Source organism: Vicugna pacos, chromosome 6 (genome assembly GCF_048564905.1).
Source record: "Vicugna pacos chromosome 6, VicPac4, whole genome shotgun sequence".
NCBI classification, from domain to species: Eukaryota; Metazoa; Chordata; class Mammalia; order Artiodactyla; family Camelidae; genus Vicugna; species Vicugna pacos.
This window is the reverse complement of record NC_132992.1, coordinates 37,870,350-37,893,741: the sequence shown is the minus strand read 5'-3', so window position 1 is coordinate 37,893,741 and position 23,392 is coordinate 37,870,350. Positions and strand designations below refer to the sequence as shown.

The 23,392-nt window shown below is 36.0% G+C and overlaps 1 protein-coding gene across 3 annotated transcripts in view; it reads left to right on the top strand.

Annotated features, from left to right (window-relative positions):
• Nucleotides 1-23,392, top strand: part of PRKD1 (protein kinase D1) — a 272,532-nt gene that overhangs the window by 175,341 nt on the left and 73,799 nt on the right. For 2 of the 3 annotated variants that reach the window (XM_072962880.1, XM_072962879.1), the window contains exons 3-4: nucleotides 18,810-18,941; nucleotides 20,337-20,497. In XM_072962880.1, coding sequence (XP_072818981.1) covers nucleotides 18,810-18,941; nucleotides 20,337-20,497 — 293 coding nt within the window. Of the gene's footprint in view, nucleotides 1-17,065; nucleotides 17,142-18,809; nucleotides 18,942-20,336; nucleotides 20,498-23,392 lie in introns of those variants that run through there. The other variant, XM_072962881.1, reaches the window with a different exon arrangement.

The following is a 23,392-nucleotide window of genomic DNA, read 5'->3' as shown; positions in this document are numbered from 1 at the left end:
GGGGAAATAAAATTATTTTAATGAAACTCCAAACCCAATTTATCCTTTCAGGCATAGGGAGGGTCTAGGAAAAGCCTTCGAGATACGGGTTAGACATTTCTCTAATTTGTACCTTTTATTCTGCTGATATGCATAGTTTAATATCCCTACTTTAACCAATGCTAAATAAGTGCACAATAATGACCAGATCTTGTTGATATTGTCAGATATGACTTTTACATTTTAGATGAGCTAGTATGGTTCTTATGATAGAGAACCATAAGTCAAATTGCATGCCCAAATTCTTAACTGCGTGAATACTCGCACACATAGACACACACACTTTATGATTTGGTGGATATCAAATTATATATAATGATTCATGGGCATTTGCTAGTTTTCACTTTCCATTTGTTCACTATCTTTAGGTCCAGTGTAGTTTTTTGCCATGGAAAATGTCATTGATAGTGTAATTAAGAATTACATCTGTACTCAACAATTCTGAAAGGTTAACTGCTCATTTTCTCAGCATCCTCTTAGTGTTATTGGTTGATAGTGGTCCTTCTAAAAGCCTTTCACCATTAAGTATGTGAATTCTTGGATACAATTTGTACCACGTTGTATGTTTAGTATCAAAATCACAGAATCAAAACTATGATCCATGAATGCATGTTTTGGTTTTACCCAAAGGACAATGTAACTATGACAAAAGGGAAACGTCTCTCAGACATAATATTTTTTCTTATTTTGCTTAAAGATATTCAAGTATATAGTTACTTGGCCTGTCTAAGTGCTCTTCTAATAATTTCAGCATAAGTCTCTGCTTAGTTCACCTTCCTCAAAATGCAGCAGAGTAATGCCTGTCATAACAACTTTCCAGATACACATTGGTGGTGACATGAGGAGGGCAGAGTTGGTCTCCAGTGGACATTGTAATGGTGACAGAGACGGCTTATTCACCTTTCTCTTACCCCAGTCTGAAAACATTACTCAGCTCTGTTATGGACACATATAAATATAATTAACTTATGACTACTCAGAAGCAGGATAAATTTTCCAGGATACTAGATTAGCCTCTTTTTTTTTTCATTCTTGAACTTTTTTAAAGCTTTTTAAAAGAAAAAATTATTTTGTTTTTTTGGTGGGGAGGTAATTAAGTTTATTTATGTATTCTTGGAGGAGGTACTGGAGATTGAACCCAGGACCTCCTGCATGCTAAGCCTGTGCTCTGTCACTTGAGCTATACCCTCACCCTTCTCCTTGAACATTTTAATTCATCATGTATTCTCATTTGCGTGAAAAGACAAAGAGTCAGGAAGCAGACTTGAAAGTAACACAAGAAAACTTTAAGTTTTACTATGGGCAAAAAATAGAGAGCAGCAGCTAAATAAGATTTGGGTATTTTTTTGTTTTTTGTTTTTTATGCATTAGCCTCCCACTTTTGAAAACAAGAAAATACGAAAGGGAGCAGGCAAGCAAAAAGTAGTATTTTATTGGCAGCAGAAAATTTTATCTCAAAATACAAGTATAGGACTCTACAGAGCAAAGCTGAAATAAATGGAACAGTGTATTAGTTTTCTTTTGCTGCTTTAACACAAGCTAATTGGTTTAAAACAGCAAAAATTTTCTTACAGTTCTGGAGATCAGAAGTCCAAATGGGTTTCACTGGACTAAAGTCAAGGTGTTGGCAAAGTTGCATTTTCTGGAGGCTTTAGGGGAGACCATGCTTCCTTGCATTTCCAGTTTCTAGAAGCTGCCTTCCTGCATCACTTGGCCCATGGCCACCCCACCATCATTAAAGTCAGCAATGGAGAGTTGAATCCTTCTCATTTGCATCAGTCTGCCTTTTGACTCTTCTTGCTTCTTTCTTCCACATTTAAAGCAATCTGGATTAGACAATCCAAAATAATCTCACTATCTAAAATCAGCTGATTAGCAACCTTAATTTCATTTGCTACCTTAACTTCTCTTTGCCATAATATATTCACGAGTTTGGGAGATTTAGATGTAGACATCTTTGGGGAAGGGGTGAAAATTCTGCCTATCACAGTCTTCTCTCTGGCTCCAAAAGATTCATATCCAGCCCACATCCAAAATACATTTACTACATCCCAAGGTCCCCAAAAGTCATAATGGAATCAACTCAAAGTCCAAGACCTCATCAGCTCCCTCAAGAGTCTCAAATCTCATTATGTGCATTTGAATCCGCTAGTAATCTTGTTAAAATGTAGACAGTAATTCAGTATGTCTGGCAGGGCAGGGATATGGGGTATTGATGACTGTGATTCTGCATTTCCAATAAACTCTCAGGTGATGTTACACTGATGATGTGGATCCATGGACCATATTTAAAATAGCGGGAATTTAACTCCTTTTCCAAAAGCCCTGGTGGGTATTCTTGGAAAATCTTTCCTGAAATTTGGGTTTAGACTTCTGAATTGAATACATGGAGCAGGTCTTTGAAAGACTGTAGTAATACACTATATCATATATACATACACACAAGTAAAGAAAGGAAGGGAGAGAGGGAGAGGAGGAGGAAGAAAGTAAAGAAAAAGAAAAAAAACTATAAATAACAACAAAAACATAGCTTATACTTACTACATATTTTCTGTTTGCCAGGCACTGTTTTAAGAGCTCATTCAAACCTCAGAACCAGCTAGGTCCTACTATTCTCAACTGCTTTGCCACACGAGGAAACTGAGGCACAAGGAAATAAGTAGTTCACCAAAAAGGTCACCTAGCAGATGAGTGATGGATGGGCCAAAAGTTTATGAGTAGGGTTCTGACCCCAGAGCATGTGCTCTTGGCTGTCTTAGAACTCTCCTATTTGCTCTGTTCCTATCTTTGCTATACTGCCATGGATGTACTAGCTTCAGATAAGGTCAGATTGATGAGGGCAGTAGTTTAAGGCATAGGCTGCCACAACAGACCAGAGAGAATACCGTGAAAGGCCCTTCTTACCTGTCACCTCTTGGGCTGTAAGGAAGACTGAAAGAAGAGACCACACTCCTAACCACAGCAAACTCTATTCCTCTGACTGGACTTGGCCCATTCATTCCCTCTCACAAAGTCTCTCACTGACCTGATGTTAAAAAATATGGGAATGTGTTCTTAAGAACATGCAACTTGCCTTTCTTCTAAGGCTTTCTCTTCTCATCTGTGACATGGATTGCTCCTGGTTCCCTGCTGCCCTCTGTTTCTGCTTCTAACATCTGGTTCTTTCTCAGCCCTTGAGCCTCAAATCTGAATTCTTTGCTCTACTTCTTACTTTTCAAAAGGCTCATTCAAATTCTTCAGTTGGCATTTTTTGGAAATTATTTATTGAACCTGTATCCTTCTCCTTGGCTTCATTGTACATTTTCTTCTACTGATGTAGTTTTCGCACTTAAATGTCTCCTTCCCTCAATTATGGATCCAAAACACGGACTTTTCCTTCAAACCTTCCTTTCTTTCCTCTTTCTGTTAGTGGTTCCAATATTTTGTTTCATCCACGAAAAACAAGTCAAATTAAAAACAACTTCAAAAATAAACAAGCAAAATAAATAACAACAAATTGAGTCATATTTGCCTTCCAGTTCTTTCATAACAGTATCTTGTAGATTTTTCCTTTCTTCTCTGTTCCCAACTGCTTCTTTCTTAGTCTAAGCCCACCTCCTCCAGGAGTCTTATTGCTCTTTGAAATGTCTCTTTTTATGTCTTCCTCTAACTGTTCCTAAACACTACTTGGCTAATCTCACCAAAACACAGACATTTCTCTATTCAACCCACTTAGCTGGGGAGGTGATCATAAAGCAACTTCAAAGGTAATGGTTATTTTCATTTTCTTCAGCTCAATGAAAGTATAGTGACTTTTTATTATTATTCTTTAAACTACATGTATATTATATGCTCTTTGTGTATGTGATACTTTAACAAAAATATATTACAGTCATTTTTTGAAAGGAGTCCAGACTGTGTCTTTTTGTATTCTGGAGCCTCACCTTAAATGCCAAAGTTGGTCATCAGCTAATCTCAAATGGACTGTCTCTTCTTTCCCACTGGTTGACAATAGTAACCTTCCCTTCTAGTCACATTAATTTCTTCTATATCCCTCAATTCCCACATTTCTTTCCTCTTCTGAACATTATTCCCCTTGTGTTTCTATCTGATAAATTCTGTTCCTTCTTCATTTCAAGATATATCTTTTCCTTCATCTCTCATAGTAGTTCTTTCTGTACACTGTCCCTTCTCCTTGCCTGGAACTCTTCCTGATCATCAAATCTCCAAATCTGTGTTTGGTTACATACTATGTGATAGTCTACTTGACCTAGTTTGCTCATTTTATAGTATACTTACCATCTTTCCTCAGTTGGAATATAAAATCCTTAAGGGTTGACCATGAATCTTATGCTACTTTGTTTTAAATATGCTGAAGGATGCTGTTTTTGCTTGGTTTGATCATGTCGAGTGTCAAAATAATCCAGAGAATGTTACTGTAAATCTGGAGTGAGCCAAAAAATGTTGAAGACCAGATATAATCTTTGAGTGTTGAGAACAATGCCTTTGAAAATGACTTCAAAGCTTCACCAAATGTAATAGTCAAAATCACCTTTTGGAACATTTTGCTCAGAGTCACTTGTGCTAATGTTATGTTTATCGCACACTTTAGGATGGGCTGAAATTGCTGTATGGTACATGTTTAATCTGTTCTCTGCTTATCATCAAATCAGTTTTCTTCCATTTGAAATTTCCATTTTTAGGTTCATTTTCATTAGCTTTTTTTTTTTTTTTGATAAACGTGGCCCATGGCTTGGTTCTGAATTTTGTACTTCTTTTCTTTATCATTTTCATCTAGAAAAATTACTAAAAAGAGCCCAGGAAAATTATTGCATTCTCTCCTGGCATGTGGCCTTCTGATTAACAGTTTTTAATACTGGCTGAAGCTTTTAAGTTACCTAAAGCTGAAATTGACATACAAATTGTCCTCTGTTTCTAATGTTTATTTTAATGCTAATTTATTATCATTTCAAATAATATCTTATGATTTAAGGTGAGGATTATCATGTTAAATGTATGCTAATTGTTTTGTGACTCAAATATTCACAGTTTATTAATTTAAATCTGAGCATGTATGTTAAAATTCGTTGTTTTCCAGAGATACAATTAAACTTAGTCAATTACTGAAATGCATTTTAATAAGATTTATCCACTATTACATGTTTTGGGTTATAAGAATGTATCGGAATGTCCTTCTTACTCTCTGATAAACACACACCCACACACACACTTTTTGATAGAATTGAAATTTATTTAAGATATACCAACTACCCAAATTTTCCCTCAAAAAAAAAGAACATTGTGTAGGCAATTTTAAGTGAGACTCCTATCAAACACTTAAGCAGAAACTATTTCAAAACACATAAAATCTTGAAAATCTTGTCCAATGTATTATCTAAATCCAGCAAAATTTAATACTGAAACCTTGAAAGGAAAGCATAAGAAAAGGAATTTGCAGTGGATTGAATGTTTCTGTCCCCTCAAAATTCATGTTGAAATCCTGACTCCAGAGGTGATGGTATTAGGAGGTGGGGCCTATGGGGGTGATTAGGTTATGAGTCCCCACCCTCGTGGGTTTAGTCCCCTTTTAGAGAGACCCCAGAGAGCTCCCCCGCCTCTAATGTGTGAGGTTACAGAGAAAGACAGCCATCTTTGAGCCAGGAATCAGATCCTCATCAGGCACTGGTCTCCTGGCGATGTTGTGCTTCCCAGGCTCTAGGACTGCTGTTTGTAAGCTCCCCGGGCTGTTGTGCTTTGTCGTAGCGGCCCAAACGAACTAAGACAGAAAGAAAACTGTAGACCATGTGCACTAATGGAACGGTTAACGTTTTTGAGTATTTACTATTCACTAGGCACTGTGATAAGCCTTTTCAGAGGTGTAGAGACATTAAGTAATTTGCCAGTAATCACCAAATTACTTAGTAGTCAAATTGTACATAAAACACAGGAGTATCAGAAACCACAGGGAATTAATGAAATACTATTTTTTCTTTCTGGATACAAAAGTTTTAAATAAAATGGTGGGGAAAATAGAATCCATGAGAAATCAAAAGAATAATACAAAATAATCAAGTAAGTTTATTCTAGGAATAAAAAGATGATTTAACATTAGTTAATTATTTTTTATAAACTGTCATGAATTTTATACTCTTTTAAAGTAATAAGGAATAACTAGCTCACATTAACAGCATCATATGAGGTATAGTCCAATCAAGCTTAAGATAAGAGCTATCTTTACTGGAATTCAGCATTATTCAAGAAGTTCTTAGCAAATGCAATAATGCCACAAAAAGAAATGAAGCAGAAATATTGGAAGGGAACGGACAAAGTGATACAAGCAGTTATGATGACTTGGAAAATCCGTATGTAAGTCTGGCTTCAAACTGGTCTAAATTACTCTTCAGAACTTTTCTTCTATCAGTTTGTAGCCTCATTGTCCACATTCAAAACCTTAATCTCTTCATCTTTGAAATAGGGATAATAATAGTACTTATTTTGTGAATTTGGGAGAGTAAATAAAATAAATAATATATTGCTTTTAGCACAGAACCTAACTAAAAGTAAGTGTTCAGTAAATGTTTGCTTATTATTAGTAAGTGCAATAATTACAAAGCCTGAGAAAAAAATGAAAAGCTTAGGAAATAAATGTGGAAAAATCACTGTTTTATGTGACAGCTACAAGGTCCTTTCACTTTGCTAAATTCTCTCTGTAGAGCAGTGCTGTTCAATACAGCTATTTGCAATCATGAAAATGTTCCGTGCTTTCCAATACAGTAACCACTAGTCACCTGTGGCTACTGAGAACTTGAAATGTAGCTAATGTGACTGAATTTTTAATTTTATTAAATGTGAATAAATTTAAATTGGAATAACATGTGACTGGTGGCTACCGTATTGGAAATTAAAGCCCTAGAGGAGCTCATAAACCCACATGGTTTTATTTACTGTTGATTTGCTGCTGATTCCGAAATTAACCCTCCAGCCCACACTTTACTCTGAACTTCTCTGAGTATTCATTTGCTTACTCTTCACCTTCCCAACTTGTATATCTCAGTTTTCTCAGTTGTACCTTGCATTTAGCAGATCCAGCATTGAACTCAGAAATTGATTCCATTGATGTTCAAGGAAATGGAAAATGTTCTTTAAAAATCCACTATGAAAGAAACTAGTTGCCTCCCAATATCCATCCTTTCTTCCTTCTTTACCGATATAAACCCCTATTTTTTCTTTTTTGGACACAATTTCTGCAGGATTCCTTGAGGTTAGTGGTGTCTAGCAAGTGTGGATAAAGGGAGATGAGCTGTCCTATTTCTCTATCTTGCTGCATAGAACTAATGGCCATTTTGGAGCTGGAGGGAAAACCAACTCAGGGGATACCCAAGTGGTCAACTGGAAGAAGCATGGGTCAGCCGGCATTGGATTGAATTCAGCCATCATCGAACCATTGCTTCTTTGGGAGTGGGAATACCCAGCAGATTTCACAGCTTTTAAGGCTTTTGTTGTTTTTGAATCCAAATTAAGCACCTGCTTTTTAAGAAAAATACAGTAAGAGATAAAGAAACTTGAAGCAGAGCACGTAGGACCTCAGCATGCGCCTGATGTCTCCATGTGCAAATATATTTGACAACAGTGATGCTATTTGTTGCCAGAAACCCTGCTGCCTATTAGAACATTTCAGTATAATACTGTACCTGGCCTTTGTCTACCAGCCTTTGTCAGTAGTCTAAAGGGCAGTTTGTACGCTGGTGTTCCTCATGTAAATGAGGTCGTTATCCTTTTAAACGGTGTAAATTCGCCTATATGCAATGGAGCTTTCTAAGAAACAGACTTAACCTTTCTTTCTCCTATTCCGGGTGCCTGCAGAGTCTGCACTCATTAGCTAGAATTTGACTCCATGACATTTTTACTTAATTTTCTTTTTCCTCAATGTTGGGCACATGGGGCAGCCATTTATGTTCTTTCTTGACCTGAGATGCTCTCTAATCTCTTTCCAGCTGTGGCATTTGTCATTCAGTCACATCAGGATATGGTGACCCTTCTTTCCCCAATTCCTAACTTAATTGATTCATTTTAGAGAAGAAACTAGACACAGTCCTATGGACTTAGCTCCATTTAATTAGCATTAACCAGAACAGTGGAAAGAAAGGCAATTTCCTCTGGAGTAGAAATGTATTCTTTATGAGGTAGTAAAGGAAACAATAATAGTTTTTAAGGGCCTTAGTTTTTTTAAGTGCTGTGATGGATGGCAGACTTACAAGCAGTATTTCCCTCTATTACTTTTGATGATGATGACAATAATAATAATTATAAATAATGTAAATAGTAATTGGGATTCAAACCCAGATCTTTCTGATTACAAAGCCCATACTGTTCATGGTTAAGTTAAGAAATTTATGTTATAACTACCACCAGGATGTCAAGGCTAATCACTGTGTCCTCCTCACAGCCTGATAAGGTGAGCTTCACTAAGCCATTTCTATAGAGTGGACACTGAGGCTGAGAGAGGTGAAGTACCTCCCCCCAGGGGTCGCCCATTTGCAGGGACTGGGATTAGAGCCCAGGTATGCTCTGACTCTACGTCCATGCTTCTCATCACTGCCTGCATCACGCTGCCTGTAGAGTAATAAGGCACTGGCAGAGACATCTCTGGAAGTGTCAAGGGCATTGCTAGACACTTTTAAAAATGTGATCCATGTTATGATTCTGATGGGCTTTGCCTTTGAATTTTAAATAATATACGTACAGATTATTAGGACTCAATAAAATGTAGAATTTTTGGACTGCAGCCTAGCAGTATGAGTTTTAAACGCATTGCTTTATTTATTCAACTATGGGCATTAATTGATCACTTAAGATGTGCATATAAACTCAGAGAAGGTATAATCTCTGTCCTCCAGCAGTCTGCTAACGTCAGATGTGAACAGATGAAGGAGTAAGGGGTGTCAGTGTGAGTGATACATTTTGTGATTCAAGTGTGCCCAGGAACAGAAAGAGGGTAGCTTCTATCAGGTGTGGGTGGGCTTATCACTGAAGACTTCGCAGAGCAGGTGACTCCAAGCTGAGTTGTTGGATGGGTAGGAGTTAGCTAACTGATGGGAGGCTCTATGCAAAACAGAAGCGGAGGTTTGTGTGAAAGGCAGGGAGGCATAAGTCAGTAATAGCTGGAGTAAAAAGTGCACTGCGGGGAGTGTTCTTGGCTGACTTCTTAATATGACAGTGGATGGAGACATTAACTCCAACTTAGAGCTCTCTTCCTTTAGTTACATAGAGTTGCGCTTTGTATCTGTTTCTTCCTAGTAGCATCTTCCTGGCAGGAGGCATTACTGTTTCCATAGCAGAGGTTCTTCAGTGGCCTTATGGTTCAGTTGCCTGAGAGGGAAACAAAGAATTGATTGCTCAGGTGTTAACTGTGACTCTCCATTTTCATGAACAGATCCTAAACTTGAGTGAGTTTAAGCCCTGCTATCAAAACTCCTACGTCTTGCTGCTTGCTTCTGGTTAAAAAGAAAAATAAAACAAGACAATGAAGAAGGATCTGTTTTCTTCTGAGCAGGAATGAATGAACACATGTGAACTTTCCTAATTCCTATGTGAACATAGGCCTTGTCACCTGCATGCCTGGTATCTAACAGGCATAGAGATCTCTCCTTAGTGATTATATTCTAAATACTTGGAAGTATTAGACATAATTAGCTTTCTGTGACCTAGCATATATACTTATTATAGATAAACCTGTGCTAAATAAAAGAGACTATTACATGACTTTTAGGGCAGGTCAGTCAGTCGTACCTGCTACATGATCTTGCTAATAAATCTTTCCCATTTGATTTCTTCCATCACTATGAAGATTTATGAATTTCTCTTACTTTCTAAAGTCTTTTTTCCTCCAGAGATTTGATAAACATTCACTTCTGTTTCCTTCTAGTTTTTCCAAGATTTTGTATTTTAATTGTTTACTTATCAGGTATTTTATTTACATATATATGTTTATATATATATTTATATGTTTGTGTAAAACAAGAGGTAAGCTTCTAAATTGTGTTTTCCCCCAAGTAAGTAGTTTTTCCTAATTGTTAGTCATTTGTTAAATAATGTTTCCTGCTGCATTGATTTATGATACCTCTTCCATCATATTTTAAATTCACTCACAGAGTGGATTTTTTCTATCATATTTTAAATTCCTACATGGAGTGTTATCAATTCTATCCTATTGATCTCTCTTTTTTCTTGCACAACCACGATTTATTTTTAAATGTCATAGTTTTATAGAATATTTTGACGTCAACTAGGGCTAATTTCTTTATTACTCTTCTTTTAAACTTTCCATTCTTATCTGAATATTTTCAATTTTTCTTACAGAAGGTCTTTAGAATAATTTCATTAAGCCCAACAAGATTCTGTTAGAATATTGTGGTAGATGTTTTTAGAAGATTAAAAGTAAATTTTTTAGCCCATATATGTATAATTCACTTTGGACTATTGAAAATAGTTTATTTAAAGCCTTTGGATAATCTTTGTTCATCTACTCTAGACTTCATTTTCTTCTCAAATGTACTTGATATATATATATATATTTTTTTCTTAGTTTGAAGATAGTCCACTTCTTCTAAAAAAGGTAGAAACAAAACTACAATTGAATAGTTTAGCTATTTCTATTTTTTCCATGGTTCAGGCCTATCTCTGCCTCATTCTTTCCAACATATAACACACAGCTAAAAGGCCCTTGGTTCTGTTTCAGCTTTTTAGAAGCTTCAGCCTTCTCCTTCTGTTAGCCTTCTTAGTGTGGTTCCCACTGGCCAGGGCCCCTGTTTGCCATCACCGTGACTCTGCTTCTCCCTTTGTAGCTGATGCATTCTCATAATGAGTGAGAGCCTATCAGAGAGTTTCCTAGGCCATTACATCAGTTTCTCTAGATGCCACCCCCTTTCTCCCTAATTAGGGTAACTTGTTATTGTGCTATCAATCTGACTTGTGAGGCCTTTTTTAAAAATTGAAGTATCGTTGATTTACAGTGTTGTGTTACTTTCAGGTACAGCAAAGTGATTCCATAATACATATATATGTGTGTGTGTGTGTGTATATATATATAAATTCTATTTCATATTCTTTTCCATTATAGGTTATTAAAAGATAGTGAATATCCTTCCCTGTGCTCTACAGTAGGACCTTGTTGTTTCTCTATTTTATATGTAATAGTGTGTAATGTTAATCCCAAGCTCCTAATTTATCTCTCCCGTACCCTCTTTTTCCTTTGGAAATCATGTGTTTGTTTTCTATGTCTGTGAGTCTTTTTGTTTTGTAAATAAACATTAGTTTGTGTCATTTTTTAGATTCCACATATAAATGATGTCATATGGTATTTGTCTGACTTCCTTCACTTAGTATAATAATCTCCAAGTCCATCCATGTTGCTGCAAATGACATTATTTCATTTTTTATGGCTGAGTAATACTCCAGGTGTGTGTGTGTGTGTGTGTGTGTGTGTGTGTGTGTGTGCGCGCGCACGCGCGCGCGCACCCCCCATCTTCTTTATCCATTCATCTGTCAGTGGACATTTAGGTTGTTTCCATGTCTTGGCTACTGTAAATAGTGCTATTGTGAACATTGGGGTGCATGTATTGTTTTGAATTAGAGTTTCTGTGGATATATGCCCAGCAGTGGGATTGCTGGATCATATGGTAAGTCCATTTTTAGTCTTGTAAGAAACCTCCATACTGTTCTCCATAGTGTCTGCATCAATTTACATTCCCACCAGCAGTGTAGGAAGGGTTCCCTTTTCTCCACACCCTCTCCAGCATTTCTTATTTGTAGACTTTATGATGATGGCTATTCTGACTGATGTGAGGTGATACCTCATTGTAGTTTTGATTTGCATTTCTCTAATAATTAGCAATATTGGGCATCTTTTCATGTGGCCATCTGGATGTCTTGGGAGGAAGAAGGTCTTCTGCCCATTTTTGATTGGATTTTTTTTATATTAAATTGTATGAACTTTGGTGTATTTTGGAAATTAATCTCTTGTTGGTACCATTGTTTGCAAATATCTTTCCTATTCTCTAGGATGTCTTTTTGTCATGTTTATAGTTTTCTTTGCTGTGCAAAAGTTTGTAAGTTTAATTAGGTCCCATTTGTTTATTTTTACTTTTATTTCCATTATTCTAGAAGACAGATCCAAAAAATGTTGCTGTGATTTATGTCAGAGTGTTCTGCCTATGTTTTCCTCTAAAAATTTTAGACACTCCAGTCTTACATTTAGGTCTTTAATCCATTTTGAGTTTATTTTTGTACATGGTATGAGAGAATGTTCTAATTACATTCTTTTACAGGCAGCTGTCTAGTTTTCCCAGCACTACTTACTGAAGAGACTGTCTTTTCTCCATTGTATATTCTTGCCTTTCTTTGTCATAGATTAACTGACCATAAATTATGGGTTTATTTCTGGACTTCCTATCCTGTTCCATTGATCTATGTGTCTGTTTTTGTGCCAGTACCATACTGTTTTGATTACTGTAGCTTTTTAGTATAGTCTGAAGTCAGGAAGCATAATACCTCCAGCTCTGTTCTTTCTCAAGATTGTTTTGGCTATTTGGGGTCTTTTGCATTTCCATACAAATTTTAAAATATTTTGTTCTAGTTCTGTGAAAAATGCCATTGATAATTTGATAGGGATTACGTTGAATCTGTATATTGCCTTGGATAGGAATGTCATTTTAACAATATTGATTCTTCCCATCCAAGAATATGGTATATCTTTCCATCTCTTTGTGTCATCTTCAGTGTCTTTCATCAGCATCTTATAGTTTTCAGAGTATAGGTCTTTTGCCTCCTTAGGTAGGTTTATTCCTAGGTATTTTATTCTTTTTGATGTGATGGTAAATGGGATTGTTTCCTTAATTTCTCTTTCCGATATTTTGTTGTTTGTGTATAGAAATGCAACAGATTTCTGTATATTAATTTTGTAACCAACAACTTTACCAAATTCATGATGAGCTCTAGAAGTTTGCTGGTGGCTTGTAAGACCTTTTTATTTCTCTTGAAGCTGTATTTTCTTAAGAGTCTCAGGCCATGGACTTATAAAATATTTTCCCAGAACTTTCTGTACTGCCTAATCAGCATATCTAAATACACTTTATGTTTTTTCTCTTGGCTGCTATAATCTTTGGAATGATATATTCACAACCCCCCAAGTTCCGATCATTGTGCCTCACTAATGTTTTTCTGGTCAGATCTGAGTGAAAAATTGAAATTCCTGTCTTTTTCTTCAGTCATGTAAGAGATGCTGTTGCAAGAATTTGTTTAATACTCTTGTTGCTGCAGAGCTAAGGGATTTTCCCAACTCTAAATGTCTCCAGGTAAAAGGAAAATGTGAACTGTGTGATTAGTCTGAGCAGTGGCTGCATGAAGGGTGTATCTGGTACAACAATGCTTGGAGACATTGGGACCGATGGAGAAGCAGAAAGAAATGACCAGCCTAAGGGTGTAGGTGTGTATGTATTAGGTGGCGGAGTGGGAGAAGAGAAGTACACACGTGCAGGCTTAATTTTTTAAGTGCTGTCACATATCTGGGCCACAATAGAGTGGAAATGATCTATTGTCACTTCTCAGTCACCTGTGTCATGGACATTTTGGAGTCACCCTTGCTACCTGTCCTGACAGTACACTAAAGATAATGAAGTGTCAAGAACCCACAAAGTTATGATTATAAAGAAATAGGTAGACAATTGTATAAATTATCTATAATTAAATAAAATCAGGCCATATAAAAATGTTTCCTCTTTGGTTTATCCCATTCTCTGCCTTTCAGAATACTCTTCATCCTTCAAGGTTCTGTTCAGTATCCCTCCTTGATGAAGCTTTCCCTTGCAGACCCAGGCAGTCTTAGCTAACCTTTCTTTTGTGTTTCCTACCTTGCCTTTTGTTTTATGACTATTTATGGTTCTGTCATCCTCATTTTTGAAGCTTCAGCAACAGATACTATTCTTGTCATTTTTCTATTTCCAATATATACTATATTATAATACATATATATTACTATGTAGTAGCTTATAGATTTATTAGTAAAACATAGCATTAATCAGCTATCTACTTGAAGGTATTAGGCCTGCTTGACCTACATGAACTGATTTAAGAAGGATATGAAAATGTCTCAATTTTAAATGCTTATTTTTAGAACTATCACCACCAAATAGAAGTTACAGAGGAGTATTTGGGGCTCAGTATAAAAAAAAACTTTCTAATAATTTGAGATATTTACAAATGTAATAAACTAATTTTTGAGTAGTCATCATTCCACTAATGAACATTCTCACTCTCAGGAAACACAGGGTTATTTATGTATATCTATTATGTGTGTGTATGGATGAATGATAGGATGTTAAAGTAGATATGGTTTCTTATCCATAGAATACTTTAAAACTGATGAGTATGTGTATTTATGTGGGGGGGAATGGTATTCAGAAGCTATTTTCAGTATTCCAGAGGTTAAGAAAAAAAAACAAATTTATCTGTAACAACTCTTTAACAGTTTTTAAAAGTTTCATAATGTTTTGTTTGGACCACACTTAACCAGTTGAATGACACTGGTTATCATGTGGACACCAAGCTCTAATTGGCTGTTAGTTATGTATTACCTTTGATTTTTATAAAAATTTTAAAACCAGTTATTGTTACTAACTCCAATTTGTTTGGAGGGAAGAAGGATTTCAAAAAATGAAGTCCATGAGGATAGCAGGTTAAAAGGATTTTTGATCATGAACTGAATTAATTTCATTCTACATGTTATTTCATGGACTCTGTTTCCCCAGTATTTTTTGCATCTCTTAGATAAGGAAGCACCTTACAATAGTGATGTGTTGTGTTTAATTGTAGTATTTTTTAAATCTTTTCTAGTGATTCATAAAATAAAGATACAGTTTGTAATCCATAGTGTTTTTAATGGTCCGAGGATATGATGATTTGATTCAGAGTGGCTGAGAGAATCTGTATGGTTCAGATGTCAGGCTGTCTGCGTCAAGATCCTGTGTTAACCTAGGGCAGCTCCTTAGTTTTGCTGAGATTCACTTTCTCATCCGTAAAATGGGGATGTTAATAATACCTACTTCATAGATTGCTTGTGAAAAATTGAATGGGGTGATACTTGCAATGTGTTAAGCGTTTCTTTGTGAAAAATTGAATGGGGTGATACTTGCAATGTGTTAAGCGTTTCTTCTTGTATCTGTCCCAACTTGTCAATGCCAGAAAGAGTTAATGCTTCTCCCAAATTCCTAAAATTACCAGTTAAAAAAATTATTGAAAATCTTGGAAGATGTGACATTATTTTATTTTATTATGCAAATAATTTTGACCTCCAGAGAGTATTTATTTTACTTCAGAAGCCTCATTTTTTCTGTACTGCTAACCAAACAGTTCATTCCATTTTGTCTAACAATTTATAATGAACCTGAAAAGAACTACTGATTATCTTAGAGTTTTTGGCTCAATTACCTGTTTCAAATGCTCAAGGACTAAGGAAAGCATGTCATTTTCTCCTCTCCTGCACTGTGGAGTATAACAATAGACTGTGAATAGAGCAAATCAAAGAGACACAAATACCAGCATAAGGGGCCCATTGTGTTTAGTTTGTAGTCCTGTCATATGGGTTTTAATTTAGGTCACTTGATTGATTATGACATACTGACAGCACACTGTCCTCTCTTGGAATCTTTAGACACTTTAATATTTCTATTCTTACCAATCCATTTTGATTCCAAATCTTAAGTGAAATGGAATTACAGCATTCACTTTGTTTTCCTGTGCTAAGTGATTATCTCTGAAGTGCAATTTTGTGATTAGGCAAGATGGCGTGCATACACTCAGCTAATGCTGATTTCCCCCAGGGTGCAGAACAGGTAAATTCATAATGAATGGATGTTGTGCTTTGATTTCAAATGCATGTGAAACCCTGCCACACTTAGTAGTTTTATTTTAAAAATGTATTTAATTATTCTAAAATTAACAGGAGAACATTAAAATTGAACTTTAGAAAATGGCATTTAAACGTAAGTCAAGGGTGCTAACTGCTTATGAATGTTAATCTCTTTCAAAAAGTGAAAAAACAAACGTACCTGACATAAATTGGGTGGGGGGACGTCATTGAAAATCTTCTTTTTAATTAATTATATTCTTTCTGATTGATTCAAAAAATATCTGAACGCAGCTTGATATTAGTATTGTCAAATTCTAATGTTCCTTATTTTGAAAACTACCATAATTATTCAACTAATTGCTATCATAGTACTGTCATAGTTGTTTGGTCCTGAGGGGTGGAGGGTGGGAGGGGGTGGAGGGTTGGGGGAAGGAGGCAGAGGAGAAGTTAGGAGTTACTGGTTGCCACAAAATATTTTCTTTAACTATTTTCTTTGCAAATTTTGTCAATGCGTGTGAGGGATCAGTTTTAAAGAGACTTCAGCATTTACAAAATTTAGACACATTTTGACCAATTTACAAAAGTAGATGATGGATACCCAAACCAGACCTTTTTACTGATTTACTTAGAGTAAGCATTGATCATAATATTGTGAATCTTGAAGTGTGAAACATAATAATGCAATTTCCCCATCTGATTTCCATTGAAATCCTTTTTATAAGGAATATTAACACTAATCAGAACTCCATGTAGGCAATACTGAAGCCGGTTACTTGGCTACAGTCCTTAATAAGCTCCTTTTTCTCACACTTAAATCTCTTAGCATGATGTCCAGTAAACAGTGAGAGCTCAATAAAGCTTAGCTTATTAGTATTCTCATTATCTTTCCATTGAGTAAAGATAGTACCTTTAATAAGTTGATAGTTGATTTTCAATAATAAAGCACATTCATTTGGAATCAAGTACTTTTATTCAAAGTCCAAGGGCAAACCAACCCATTAAAATTTTTTTATTTCCTATTACAGTCCAGGTATTCTCTGAACTATCAGTAATATTCTTTCTGGTTGAAGTGATTCACGTTCCTGCATGTTCTGTTGTCAGTTGCCCTGAGGGATGTGATACCCTCAACACAATCCTCCTAATTTTGGACACCTATCTAGCAGAGATGAATTGCCTACAGTTCGGCATTCACTCTGTCACCTCTTGCATGTTTAACAAGGTAAGCACTTCATAAGTACACCCAATGGGTAATTAGTTAGCCCATACTGCTGGTGAAGGCACCATCAGGAGGACTGCAAATGTTTATTCTCTGTATCATAGGGCTTTTGGAAATAACTCTTTGGGCAGAGTTAGGGAAGATAAGATGTTACACTGGTATGATAAGATGTAACAGTGGCTTGGGGACAAAACACTTGTGAGTTGTAGTATTAGTTATAATTAGTAACTTAGGCCAAATTTTGTAGCTTCTTTGAACGTTCAAAGTTATTTTATAGTTATTGTGGAGTGTTTTGTTTGTTTTTGTCTGTCTTTCCTGCTGTCTGGTAGGCTCTATAAAAATGTCTTACTTATGTTTACATCTTTATCCTTGGCATGGTGCCATTGACAACACTGAAAAGGTGTTGAATAAATGTAGGTGGAAAAAAGGAAGGCAAGGAAACAAACAGGAGGAAGAGAAAGGAGGGTGGAACTGCAGGATGTATTTAAAGCCTGAATTTTCCCCCAAATTCTCTTTGCATAAAGCCTTATGACATCAAGTGCACATGGTTCTGTTGTGATATTAAAGGAAGCTTAAACTTCAAGGATTTGAAGAAGTCACTGTCACTCAGACCTTCTCTTTTTATGTTTGGGAAGCTGAGGCTCATGATGAAGTGAGTGAGGTGTCACCCAGGTAATGGGAAAGCCTCATCCAGCTCCTCTCACTTGCAGGTCAGCACTCTCTGGTCTGGGCAACCTCACTATCAGGATGTGCGCAAACAGGTCTAGAAAGATACAGTCCTACCAAACAGAATGTGGGGGAAAGGGTTGGCCTTTAGCTTTCACTTCTCTGTACCTTTCTATTTCTTGATTTCAGCTTGCACTATTTTATAACATAATAACAAAAATCATGTGTAAAGTATAACTTTTTAAAAATAATGAATGTCAGTACTCCGTATGAATACCATATACAATAAATAACAAGAAGCAGTAACACGAAGTTCCCCAGAGCATGAGTATGATTTGTGAAAGTGTATTTCTTGGAGTGGACTGAAATTCACCAGTGTGTGTATTAAATCCCTCTGTTTGACATATTGGTGAGGAGGCTGCTGGGTTATTTTTAGGCCAGGATTTAAATGCTTGGTTATATTACCTAAGAGTTCAAACAACTCTGTTTCTCCAAGAAGAGGCTCCTCAGATTTCTTATTTGTCTCCCAGTTGGGCCCCGCCCTTATAATGTACCTCTTCAAGGTCGTATTCAAGTACACTGTCTTCTGATCTGTCGGAATTCAATTCATCAAGTGTTTTCTTTCCCTTAGTATCTCTGAATACCTATCTGGTTCATTGAAGTAAGAGAAAAAGCAAAGTACTTGGAAGTAACATATCCTGTATTTGTAAATCAGGTTGAAGTATCGTTTCATTCACGCTTTCCTCTAGCATTTTGGCTATTTTTGAAGTGGCCTGAGACCTTGGCAAACAGGAAGACTAGAGAGAGGTTGCTGTGCTACCCCTTGTAAAGCTGTGGTTGGGAAAAATAGAGTGTCATGGCTACAAGTCAAGCAGCATTGCATCTTATCTTCCCTCACTTTGCCTAGAGTTACAGCCATACTTGTATGATAGTTATCTTGCGTACTGATCGTCTACAGATCGGGGTATCCATTCAACTTATTTTTCAATGTTGCTGTTTTCACAGCTTCTGCCACCTTTGAAGACTTCCAGATCCGTCCCCACGCTCTCTTTGTTCACTCGTACAGAGCTCCAGCTTTCTGTGATCACTGTGGAGAAATGTTGTGGGGGCTGGTACGTCAAGGACTTAAATGTGAAGGTAGGGTACTCCCTTCCCCAGCCAAGTCGCATGTGTGCCTTCTGGACTTCTCAGCTTCTGTCATGCCCTCTACGGACACGTCTTCTTTCCCTCAGATCATCTTGCCGGGTTTGTCAGGGAAGAAGGTGCACAGATTCTGCTCTGTTCACGTCTTTCCATTTCCTGTCTCCAAAACATATTAACTCTGATCTGGGAAACCAGATTCGCCTCTCTTTCCCCCTATATCCTGTGGATATGCTTCTCCTCTATTTCATGTTGGTTATCTTGGCATCAGGCTAGACATACAGTTGGCATCTTAAGCCCGAATTTGAATGGTAGGCATTCCATAAACATTTGTGGAAATGGGCTGAGAGTCAGATTACTCAAACCATCCAGCATCACTCAGCTGCTGAGTGGCAGGCTGGAACCTGTACCCAGGTTTCTACACCGCAGTCATAGTTTTATCATCCTCCAGGCATAGAACTCCTTGAACTGCACAATTCACATTGCTAGAACACTGATATAATCTTTAAAACTGGCCAAATCATACCCTGCTCTCTTTGGATTAAGGGATTGGGAGGAGGGATAGAGCTGTTTGAATTTTGACCAAGAAATCCAGGCATTTATGATGAAAGCCAGAACACAATAACTATAATTTTTTAAATTTCTGTCTGTAAGAAGGGAAGTTAGGAGACTGTAATCTAGGAGAAAGTGTACCTAACTTACAGTTTTATGAAAATTTGTTCTACCATGTGACACACGGAGAAATTCTGTGTAGTAAAACTCCATGAGAGAATTGTGAACAGTAGAAATATGGTAAGGAAAGTAGTGCTTTCCTAAATATCTACCATATGGAAACCAGCATGTGAGGTATTTTAAATATTTTCTTAATGATTCTGCAAGGTAATTAGTATCCCCATTTTACAGACAGAAAAACTGGGGTGAAGTAATTTGTTTAAGGCCTTGTCGACAAACAAATTGTGGAGCCATGATTCAAATCAATGTAGTTCAAAAGTTGTGATGCATTATGATTAATTTTCCCTCTGTGCCCACTCCCACTAGAACTTGTGATGTGTAAAAATGGCTTCGATCATCTTTTTGGAGTTTTGTTGCTTGATTCCCTCAAAGCCCAAGTCCATTATGTTAGAAAACATCTTAAAAAAATGATCATCAGGGTAGTTACTGAACTCATAACCAGGGTAGTTTCTGAGCTCATCCAATAAAATCAGATTTCAAAACCAAGCTTATTGATGCATTGGGAAAAATCAGAAGGAGCTCAGAAGAAAACTTAAGATTTCAGGCAGCCTCAAGAAAAATGGAAGCAGTACTGTTTTTGAAAATTCATGATTTACAACTTACACTAGAATAGCTTTTAATTCATGGTTGAAAAAAGTCATTTTTGCTTTCGCTTTCCAGGGTGTGGTCTGAATTACCACAAGAGATGTGCATTTAAAATCCCCAACAACTGCAGTGGCGTGAGGCGGAGAAGGCTCTCGAATGTTTCCCTTACTGGGCTCAGCACTGTCCGCACAGCATCTGCCGAGCTCTCCACCAGTGCCCCTGATGAGCCCCTTCTGGTATGGCCTCCTGTTTATCCATTTCCTCATTACATGAGAAATCTGTAGGGCGATGTGATCAGTGTGGATCCAAGACAGTACCTGGGAGGGAGGACACAGCCAGGCTGTTAATGACTCTGTTCCTTCAGGGCCTGTGTTGGTTGGTCAGTGCCTCAACAAATATCCAACAGTTTTGAGTTTGCTTTTATCTGTGAGCTTAGAGCAATTATAAAAATGTGAGGTTTCATCATGATCATGGGGCCAGAGCAGCACAAACTAATGTGTGAATGTTGCAAAACATCGTTTGTCAAAATTTGGAAACCAGAGATAAAAGATATTCTTCTCTGAAGATCATTAGAGTCCTTTGTGGCATAGCTGACTTTATTCTGGGAGAAAATTTGTAATTTGCCCTTATGAATATATGAAAGTGTTTTAATTGCTTGGCATTACTAGCATACTTGCCGGTTCATTGTCAGAGTGACACTGATTGACAAATGCCATGAGAAAAATAGCACTTAATCCCTTAAATATTTCCATTAGCTCTAAAATATATATTTGTGGATATGGCTTAAATATTCCTCTTGAAGAAAGTTAAATTTGGACTTTGCAAACATTCAAAACAAAGTAAAAATTATGGTAATTATGTGCATTATTTAAAATAAGAACATTATTCTGAAATAAGCTAATGCTGTGAGCTTAAATGTCCCATATTTACTCCCTCCACCAATGGATCTTACAAAAACTAATTCTAATCTAATTATTATAAAAGTTAATTCAAGAGAAAAAATTTAAAAATTATCGAAACATTTAGGTTAAGTAAATCCCTGGAGTGGAAAGGGGCAATACATTTTGAAGATATCTCTAAAGAGTTATATGAATTATTTTATTGTTTGGAAAAATTTTATTGTGATCTTTATCTCACTTAAATTTTGTTACAATGTAAACCAGACGTAAAACTCATATGAATGCTTATTTTGACAAAAGGAAAAATTCCAGACTTTGTGTTTCTGTGACTTTATTTTGGTAGTTTCTTATATTTTCTGTTGAGGGGAAGGCAGATACTAAATCCCACTAATAACTAGAAGAACATATTATGTTTTGCTGACTATTCAGAATGCATGTGTGTGATTATATATTACTCTATAAAGTTAGAATTTTAGTTAGAATTAATGATACTCTTACTGAAAGGTACTTAAATCAAAATCCGTTTACTTCTTCAAATAATTCTTGTATCACCTGCCCAACTCTGAAGTTTCTTGATTTTGTTTGAATTTTTGTAAGTAGTGATATTATAAGTTTCAACAGTTACTCTTGTTGCTTTTAAGTGTAGTCACTGAGAGTCATACCCTTTACATGAAAGACATTTAAAACAGGTTTAAGAAATAGAATTATAAAATTAATTGTGTATCGTTTTGTTTTACCAGGAAAAGATTTTAAAAAGTTATTTAGCATCTCACAAGATATCTAAAGTTCTAAACTAAAGTCATTCTTCATTAGAATAGATTAGAATCTACATAATGCTAAAGAGTCTTCTTTTAAAACTCTCAGTTTTTTATAATATACATATATATATGTATACATATATACATGTATGTATATATACTTCAACACATCATATATACATTAAAGTATAAATTAAATTATTATATGCATACATTTATGTATAAATATAAATACATAACTTATACATACATTTAAGTTATGAAACAAATCTTTAATGCAGGTTTTTGTGTTTTTCATCCAAATTATTTAATTGTTTTATTTAATCAGATTACATAATTATTTATTTGAATTACTTGATTACAAGCTATATTATACATCAGATGTTGAAATTCATTAGCACTTTATTACTAAATGGAAAATTTTTTGTGTAGAATGCTTAAAAATATATTTTAAAATATATTTTAAAAAATCAGATTTTAACTTTATCTGCCAAGAATGCTTGTAAAAATTTGATCAAATTGGATATTTATGAGGTGAGAAAATATTGGGACCACAATATACTTTGAAAGATATTATTATAAACTTTCATAACCTTGTTTAAAATGCCCTATGGGTAACCTCTAAATGAGAAATGCCTTTGGAAATAATGTTTGTGACACACTGGCTCTCAGAATCATGTTTTACATTCATCAAAGCCCTTTGTGTCCCTGTGGGTGCCTATGTCTCTCTTCACATGTTTGAAATTCTGTGAATATATCTCTTCATCCCTGGGCAAAACAGAAAAGGCCAGTAACTATAGTTTAAAAATTACAGTGAATGCCTAGTCAAAGGTAATATGGTAGTGATAGTAAAACCTTTTAGTTCTGTGTACATTAAGGAATAGCTTCCATTCCTGTAAAGGCGATGGTCTAGATAAAGATCGCATTGCTGGGGGGAGGGTATAGCTCAAGTGGTAGAGCACATGCTTAGCCTGCATGAGGTCCTGGGTTTGATCCCCAGTACCTCCATCAAAAAAAATAATTAAATTAATAAACCTAATTACTTGTTCCCTCCCCCAAAAACACTTAAAAACTTAAAAAAAAAAGATGGCATTGCTATCTAATGCCACTAGACTGCCCATGTTGCAAGTCTGCCGTAAGTGTAGATTTTCTCCCAAATACAAGAAAATGATTTTTCTCTTCCATACTCAATTGCCTATTTTGACTATGAAATCACCATTTCTCATACGGATTGAGATAATGGCAATTCTATTAATTTATCCATTTTTGTCACATCAGTTGAATGTTGGATTTCTGTAAAGCTGCTAAGATAGAAAGTATAACAGCATAGATCTTAGGCTTTATCTGTCGTCAGCTTTGGCAGTAAGCTGTATCCATTATTCCAACCATGATGCAGTCTATCTGTTAAGAAAATCCCAAATGTAGTCAGTTTATGGCACAACAGCTTTGCAGAGGTGTATGTCTTTTTGTACCT